This window comes from Phaseolus vulgaris, chromosome 8 (assembly GCF_051622355.1).
Source record: "Phaseolus vulgaris cultivar YP4 chromosome 8, ASM5162235v1, whole genome shotgun sequence".
NCBI classification, from domain to species: Eukaryota; Viridiplantae; Streptophyta; class Magnoliopsida; order Fabales; family Fabaceae; genus Phaseolus; species Phaseolus vulgaris.
Window position 1 is genome coordinate 58,512,028 of NC_143505.1, and position 9,051 is coordinate 58,521,078.

At 32.7% G+C, this 9,051-nt stretch overlaps 1 protein-coding gene across 1 annotated transcript; it reads right to left on the reverse strand.

Annotated features, from left to right (window-relative positions):
- Positions 1-104: 104 nt before the first annotated feature.
- Positions 105-7,544, reverse strand: LOC137825762 (UTP--glucose-1-phosphate uridylyltransferase). Its single transcript, XM_068631526.2, has 21 exons — positions 7,154-7,544; positions 7,011-7,058; positions 6,827-6,918; positions 6,645-6,735; positions 6,186-6,246; positions 6,015-6,092; positions 5,875-5,925; positions 5,701-5,774; positions 4,548-4,620; positions 4,395-4,452; positions 4,229-4,275; positions 4,079-4,144; positions 3,764-3,796; positions 3,000-3,052; positions 2,850-2,925; positions 2,664-2,720; positions 2,494-2,577; positions 2,310-2,408; positions 2,135-2,239; positions 536-607; positions 105-447 (listed from the first exon to the last, which is right to left on the reverse strand). Exons 1-21 carry the CDS (start codon positions 7,216-7,218, stop codon positions 421-423), a joined length of 1,410 nt encoding a protein of 469 aa, XP_068487627.1. The 5' UTR covers positions 7,219-7,544; the 3' UTR covers positions 105-420.
- Between the last annotated feature and the right edge of the window lie 1,507 nt (positions 7,545-9,051).

Consider the following 9,051-nt stretch of genomic DNA (forward strand, 5'->3'; position numbering starts at 1 on the left):
AAATTTAAATTTTTAAAAAATTATTTATTTATACCTTTTAAAATTGTATTAGAAACGTATTTCAAAAATCCAATATTTTTTATTTGAATTGAACACCGATAATATTTTGGCAAAACTAGTGAGATTATGTTTTGGCGTAAAAATTGGCATGAACGCTAACATTGTTTGAAGAACTCATAACCAACCTTGTCAAATTCTTAGTTCTAAACAGAATAATCACAAGACAACGAACAAAGCTCCATACCAACAAAAAAGCAACTTATTTTCTTTTCCTAGAGTAGTAATTGATAAAATAACAGGAGACTGTAAAGATGGAAAAGAGTCTGACACTTCAAAACTTATTTAGCTTCCACGCAAGTCCTCTGGGCCACTAATTTCCTGCATATAGCAATTCGATCTTTCAAAACTTATATTGCTTCCTCACAGGTCCTCTGGGCCGTTAATTTCCTGCATATAACAATTCCATCCTCAGAACTAGAAGAAATTAGAATGACAACCTCACTTCCACAAATAAAATCCATATATAGTTAAATACCTTGTCCGCAATGACAGCACCATCTGGAACTTCCAGCTTTACATCAGGCTTTGCTACAATACTTACTTTACCCTGTCAAGGCACCACAAAACATCAGAAAATAAAATAATATTAGTTTCATTAAAAATGACTCTTTTGGTCCCTCTTCTTAATTTTTTTAGTTCCAATTCGGTCAGTGTATATTCTCTGTTAAACCAAATTGGTTCTTTCACTAATAATTCATTAATTTGGTCAAATTGGTGTTCTTCTAGTTTATGGCACTAACTAGGTGCTACATAATTAAACGTGTCGTGTCAACCAAAGTTTAATGGTGTTGAGGTGCTAAACTGACAAACCAAAAAGATATTTTAACCTGTTATTTTTTTTAAAATTCTACAAAGGATGGAATTTTAAAAAGATGAAACCAAACAAGTTACTCTTAATCATAATAATTGAGAACTTCACTAAAATAGTTTTAGCCTGGGTTAGTTTGGACAATATAGTTTGTCCTTATAGTTGTCCTTCACTTGGTTGCCAATAATTTCTTTCCTTGAATATTAGCCCCTTTAGTTTCATACCATAAAGTTTTTATCTCGATAAGTTAGATTATAGGCATGAAAAAGAGGATCGGGAATTCAGGATCATTTTTTTTGTAGGGACTAAAATTGAAATAATTGAAAAATATAGGGTTTAGTACCCAAACCGAATAATGAAAATCATAGGGACTAAACTCAAATGTTGAAGGTACCAAAAAACAGCACTGAACACCCAAAACGGAAGAACTAAAGTTAACTTCAACCATTAAATATTTACCTTATTTTCTTGGTGACATTCCAATTTTACTTCAAAAATTAGAAAATTTCTAAACTTCAACAGAATTTTAATTAACATCCTAATTGTATACTATATCACTTTGGAACTGTGTGGTTCTATCATATTTTTGTCTAGTAAAGACATTTTAGAAGGTTAAGAAGGAGAATGTATATAAACTCCAAATGTAAAATTTTTGGACACCGGAACAGACTCCTTGTTGTCACCACATCAAATATTTACATGCTCTGGAACTCGGTGTTTCCATAATGGTTTTGTCTTGAAAAAATGTTTAAAAGTGTTAAAGAGGGAGATCTATATATATAAACTACTTTTGATCCTAACTCAAACAATGTGAGATTTTTGGATATATACCGGAACAATAATAAAAGATTTAAAAATTGTATGCAGTTCTTTAGATACTTATGGGATTCTTATCCAATCAAATTGGAGTTTTACTTGGGTAATTCGCAAAAATAAATGTTTGCGTTAGAAAAGAACACTCTCAAGATAAAACTCTTTTAATTGGAGAATAATATCTAAAAGCACGTAAGGTACTGTATCTAAGCTTTATCCTTATAAAATACAAGTTTAACAATAACCATAACAAGAGAAACTTTTACGAAGGTTCTTGCATTAACCATAAGAGTATACAATTCTCTCATCCATAATTTAACCAAATTATATTGAGGGCAGAAATTTAAATAGTTATATAAGTATTCAGTTCTAGATATTTTTATTATTAAGGTCAGTTTAACACTTAAAATTAAACACAATTTCAGCACAGACACTAAGGATAAAATCAAATACCTTGAGGATAACACCAGCTCCAAACCAAACATCGCCAGCCACTTTAAGAGTGTCAAGCTCAACAATACTAGGAATTGACTTGAAGCGGCCCAAGAAGTTGCTAACCTGTGAAGGAGACCAAGAAATTTAGTATTATGGTTATCCTCTAAGACAAAGCAATAGTATCAATCTTAACCTTCTTAAATTCTGGTCCCAGTTCAATAGAAGGGTTTTCAGGATTTGTCCTAGCTTTGTTCCGAATGACAAATCCATTTTCCAAGGTGTAGAGGTCAGACTGAAGAAACAAAGACAACTAATTATTTCAAATAAAATATATATTCAAGTAACATTGTGTGCCTTGCATCGGAAAAGTTTATAACCTGGACAAGAAGTAAATCTGAAGTTGCCTTCACTGGAAGGAATCGTGATCGAGGAACATTAATACCAATAGCCTTGTCAAAGAACTGTTAGAAATGATGTGAATATATTAGCACTGGAAGAAACTTATAGTAAAGAAGACTTCATTAATATGTTAATAAACACTGAGTACCCTTATTGCTGCACCAGCTGCAGTTTCCAGCTGAAGAACTTTTATTCCATCGACTTCCTACAAATCCACAAATTTAGTTAGTCAGCAATTTCCCAACCAAAAATCAATTATCAAACAACTAGCCCACAGTAGAGCATCCTAAAGAAGGAAATACAGGCTATCCGTTGAAAAATAACAAATTTGAACCTTTGGATTGGGAATAATTTCCATCTTAAGAGCATCAGCTTCAACAAGCCTTTTAACTGCGTTTAAGTTCACCCACCTATAGATTATTGTCAAAACATATGCATGAGTATACAATCTAAAACAATAAAGGCATTAACTAATAAAACTTACAAATTATTTGTGTTGAAAATTTTGAACTTCTCAATTGACTTGAATTCATTGACCTGCATTAAAGACAGAATTACATTTCAATGGAATAATTGGCAAATTTCTTCTCTCGTCTCCACCAAAGTTAAGACTTATCATCTATATTTACCACATGTTCCAGCTACCATAAATTGTATCAAAAGAATTGCAAAAGCAAGTATTGTCCCTTACCTTTTATAAATATTATATGATCAATGTGGATTTTGGATAATTTTTTGTAAGAAAATATGGTAGCAAATCCACAATTACAGTTCACAACTTCTTATCAACTGTTGGAAACTAAAAACATGTACTGCAATTGCATTGAGATATGAACTTCTTGTTATTACCAAAGCAACGGCCTCCAAATTGCATTGCCATAAAATAACTTGGTTGTCATCTTTATCCTTCAAACACTTTCTAGAGTGAAAAACTTGTGAGACTTCAATGAAAATGACCAAGAATGGTGCTTTCTATTTTTTTTTCACTTTCTTTTTGAAAACGTGTATCAATTGATGTGGCATCTCCAGTCAGATTATCAATACATAAGCATCAGCTAGCCTTAGCAACCATTAGTTAGACCACAAATTAATTAAATCAAACAAGCCAATACATTAATGCTTAATCACTACACTTATTCTTCGTAACATTATATTTACATAAAATAACTAAATAATTTACTTAAAACAATTGCCTATGCTCGGAAGAGCGAGATGAACCAAGAAAAAGAGACATATTTAGTGGCTTACATGTTCATCTTCAACTTGTGCGATTTCCAGGAGCTGCATAAAAGAATCATAAATAAATGTCACTCAATAGCAAGGTTCTTGAGATTTCAAGGGTTTTTAATTTTCTCATTAAACCAAAAGGAGAAAGAGAGCGAGCATGAAAATTGAACTCTAGATGGATTTTCTTTTATTTCCTTGAGATATAAATTACGGAAAGAATATATCACATAGAAGCAAGTTTACAGAGAGAGACTTGAAATTTTTCTATAAACTAGAACCAGAAATAATGAAATGAAAACTTGGTTGAACAGAAATGAAATCGGTAAGATTACATGCCTGAACTCTTTCTTCGTAAGAAATCAAAGTGCCACCCTTGACATCAGCCAATGTTTTGGGAGTCACCTGTATTAGAAAAAAGGAAAAGAAAAAGGATGAATGATGAAGTCTAAAAATATAAATTATAAGATAAAGACCATCTTTCCTTACCTCCATACAGTATTCATTCTTGTTCTGGATCAAATGATGCAAGATTTCTACATCAATGAGTCAAGTACAGTGATAGCACATAGAAACTTTTGTATGCATAAATAGTAAGCAATGTAGTAAAAAATAGTTAAAAAAAACAGAAAGAACCAATGAAAAATAAGGATACTCAAGTCAACTATAGCTCCCAAGTTATCTGAATTGGCAACAAATACATACTCTTTACCCTGAAAGAAAAAAAGGAAAATAAAAATATAGTTATGATAATAAATATGAAAAATAAATACAGTCCAACTAGAAACAAGTGAGCTCTAGAATCAACCTGGGACAATAGTGCATCAAGTTTGCCACTGTTAGATAGTGATGGGAAGACATCACCATGGCCGGGAGGGTACCTATCCATAGGAATTACACATAAGCCAAATTAGACTCTATTTGCAGATTGGCCCAATGCTAATTTGCTATCTTGAACACTTTCCATTTGAAAAACAACCACAAATCATGGGTATCGCTTTCAACATAACCATATATAGTAGTACTTGGGTCTAAGACATAATAACATGATTACTTTTATGTTTTAAATGACATACAGCATATATTAAACTGTGACTAATTGTGTCCTACAATTTGTAATTGGGTTTAACAAAACAAACCTCATACTCATAGCAAGCTCTGCCTCAAAAAAAGTTTGAGGATGGCTGATATATGGGGCTTAAGTCGTGGATACAAGTGATGCATACCAGAAAAAAAAACTCAAAACTCAGTTGGATGAACCTCAAAAGGCGCATAATTGCTATAGTTCAGTTCAGTGTCAATAATGCGTTATTTATCCAAAAGGTAGAATGGAGGAACAAAAAGGATCTGAGGATATTTCTACATATTAATTGGTTAAATGAAGCTTATATGATTCCTTAGAATTTAGCCAACAAGATAAAAACTTAAAGGAGATATACAAGTTACTTCAGAAAACACTTATTTATGGGAGAAACCGTTAAATATATAGTTTCCAATTTTTATATTAAACCTTGTTCTTCTTCTTGGGACCAATGCTATGTGAATTTATCCGTAGGTTTCTGCTATCAGCTATGCTCTTTTCAAAAAGAGAAAATTTATAATATTTTACTATTTTCGCAAATAAATAAACCCCTTCGAGAATAGGAGACAAAAATGACATCGTACAGAAACATAAGCAAGCAATCCATCAAAAATATGAACAGTCAGCAATGCCATGTTAAGACACATTTGAAAAAAGAAATAGTAAATGTGATTGGTCAGGAGATAAATTTGAGCGTCAAAAATGACAAACCAATGCATATAGACCAGCTTAGATTTACGTCTAAATTATACATGCCATGTACCATTTTAGCATTGCTGATTCAGAAAAAATAGAAGAAAGATGTAAATCGTGTGAAAGTTTTGAAATCATTGCAATAATATAATCGAGTATAAAAATGCAAAAATGAAGTCATACATACCATCCGTCCTTGTCAGTGCGCCCTTTGGAAGGCAATGGCACAAAGTCCTCAACAACCAATCGAGGATACTGACTCTGCATAAATTAGTAATAGTGCAACAAAATATCAACATAAATAAATATCATAGTCCAGAAAATCCATAATATAGTCAAACAAGAAATCAGAGTTACAGACCTGGTTAAAAGTATGAATCTCAATATTCGAGTTTTGGTATTTTTCAATAATCTACAAAAGTAAAATTGTTAGTTTACAAACAAATTCAGATAATAATTCTACTAGGCAAAGGGGATAAATAAGAAATAAAGAGCGAGTACCTTTTGAGTGTCATCATGAGTGTTGAATGAATTCATCAAAAGCAAAGGAACATTGCTTCCGTATTTGGAATTGAGATTCTACATCATAAGTGTTGAATGAATTCATCAGCGGAAAGTCCACACAAGTGGGGGGGAAATAAAAACCAAGTAAAAGAAGGACTCGAGAATAACCTCAATTTGGATGACAATTAAATCTAGAAATGTCAACCCATCCCGAACTTCAATGACAGATCTGCATTTCATTTGCATATCAATTAGCCCATAAATACAGATACAGCTCGTCAGAAATGGCGATTTGAGAATATAATACTTCAGGTCATTTTGACTTGGCACAGGCCATCGAATTACTTTTCAACAAATTGAAAAGTAGGTCCCCTTTATTTTATTTTGTAAAAGGTGGCACACAGATAGCAGATGTGTTTTCAAACAAAACGCCATACACAATACAGATACCTACATCTAAATGCATTAACCGTATATATAACACATCTTTCGGATCATAATCAATTTAGAAAAACTGAAGATTAACAATCAATAAATATCATCTATATGATCCCAATCCTAACTCTCGACTAAAATTCGCTGGTGTCTAAAACAAAGAATAACATCTTATCAGGCATATAGGCATACTTAGGACCAGTGCAACCCATAGTTGTTCCCAAGCCTCCATTTAGCTTCAACACCGCGAGCTTGTCCAATAGATTCTTCACCTCCGAATCATCTGCACCAATTCCGTTCCATATAATAACACCGAACTCTATTAACAACATCAAATCCACTAAAGGAAACAACAAAACGCGACGATTCGTTACCGTCAGGAGTTGGCGCCAAAGTGTCGTAAGGCACAACCACTTCGTCCGTAGGCGTCTGGATCTTGCTCCATTCCACATGCTGCGCCTCGCCACTGCAACACATTTAAAAGCAAGATTAGCTGAGATCAACAACAAATAAGCACGAAATGCAGAAGAGGCCGCTCCATCTCGGAGATTGATTCACCTGAGATAGCGGCTGACGAGGTTGATGAATCCGCTCTTCTCGTTCTCACTGCACGGAACAAAACACGAATCAGATTCCGATCTTGCGAAAACGAAAACGAAGGAAATCAACAGTAGAGGATTGAAATTGAGAGAATGCGAGACCTGATTTCGTTCAGTCCGGCGACGGCGGGTTGGAGAGTGGAGAGCTTCTCGGTGGCAGTGGCCATTACGGAGGAAGAATGGAGAGAATAAGAAGGATGCGAGGGTTATGAGAGGAAATTAGAGAGGGAAGATAGTGAGAGTGTGTGTGAAGAGGGTGGTGTGATAATATAAGAGAAGAGAGGTGTGGTGGTACTTGCAGAAATTGACACGGGAACTAAACGCCAGCGTATTTAGTTCTGGACAGAATATGCTTGCATTGCACCCAATAAGTAGATATCGGGGACCCTGCTCTGATCTGATCCCTGTCGTCCAATCGGAGAAAATACTGGCGCGTCCTTTACGCAACCTGTGCGGTAACAAAACTGGTGCCGTTGGTTTCTAATTTTAACTTAGATCTAATCACTCGTTTCATTTTAATTAAAACTAATTCTCTTTTTTTTCTATATTAAAAACATTTTTTTAGTTGTATACTAATTTTAGTTTACTTCAGTCTATGATCTATGTCCTAGAAACTAAAAACAATAAATAAATATTAAAATTGAATTTTTAAATATAAATACTAAAAAATGCGTAATCATCGCAACTATCTGAGAAGGTGGAATTTCTATTTTATTTTTTTCTTTGAGTTTGTTCTCGGCTGAGTTATCAATGTTAGTGAAAACATTAACTTTTTTTATTAAAAAAAGACATTTTAGTTAGTTTAATGACTTCAATTAGTGTTAGAAAAGACATTTTAACTAGTTAAGAAATTCCGTCGATTTAGAAGTTTGTCTAACTAAAATTAAAAAAAAAATCATAAATAAAGTTACCTTCCTATTTTATATTATCTTTTATTTTTATTTTATTTTATTATAGATTTTTCAAACTAATCATATAATGTGAAAAGGTTTTTAAATTATTTTAGGCGCGGGCTTCAATTTTTTTAGTGCAGATTTCTTGGTTAGAATTTATACATGAGGTTAATCATTAGGTGTAAGATTTTTTAGTAAGATTTAAAGGGTGTAATTATAATTATGAACAGTGAATCGTGTTATTTAATTCGAAATAAAGTTATCACTTTATTACATTAAATACACTGTTTATAAATAGGCTTTCGGTTTATAAATTTGTAATAAAATGATTATGAACTTAACTGTATAAGTGTCTTTTTTATATATTCTCATATTTTCTTTACAATGTCAATTTTATCATAATATTTATCTAACTTCTAATTTATTTTTTTATGGAAATATTAGAAATAAGAGAAAAGTCATTTCTTACACTAATTAAAGAGACTTGCGAATCATGGACAAAGTATTTTTTGTATTATCGGATGGTTGGGCTGGATAGCCAACTAGCCCACTAGGATTACAGACAAACACGTAATTAGATGAGAGTAAATCAGATTAAACGCAAAACATGATTAAGGTGCAATTGGGCCTTCAACTGGATTCAAAAGCAGACTCACAACAGTCAGAGCTCATCTATAGTAGTATAAATAGAGGAAGAGGCAGAAAACTCAAGGTAATTATTCACTCCCTACTCCTCTGATACTTAACTTCCGGACTGACTTGATCGTTGGAATGTTTCGCAGACACACCCCATCGTGTCCAGATCAGAGTCCAACCGAAAATTCGAAAAGACAAGAAGATTGCATAAAAAAGTATCATGTAGGGTTTAGGTATTGTAGGAACATTTTCAATTTGCAAATGTTATTTTTATCTTAATTTTCCATTCTCGTATAATAAATCAAAGATTAGCTTCATTTAAGATATAATTAGATGCAGAAGTTAAAAAAATTATATCATCCACAAAATTTCAAAATCAAATATAATGTTCCAAATAGCACTTGTCACATGTACCGGTTTTGTTTACCTTATTGCAGTGTGCTTTATTTTTTCTTATCATGATAAGAATGT

Coding starts and splice junctions, on each gene's coding strand:
- LOC137825762 (XM_068631526.2), bottom strand. CDS start 7,218: ATGGCCACTGCCACCGAGAAGCTCTCCACTCTCCAACCCGCCGTCGCC. Junction 7,059..7,153: donor GCCGGACTGAACGAAATCAG/GTCTCGCATTCT, acceptor TGTTCCGTGCAG/TGAGAACGAGAAGAGCGGAT. Junction 3,797..4,078: donor CTTACGAAGAAAGAGTTCAG/GCATGTAATCTT, acceptor TCTTTTATGCAG/CTCCTGGAAATCGCACAAGT.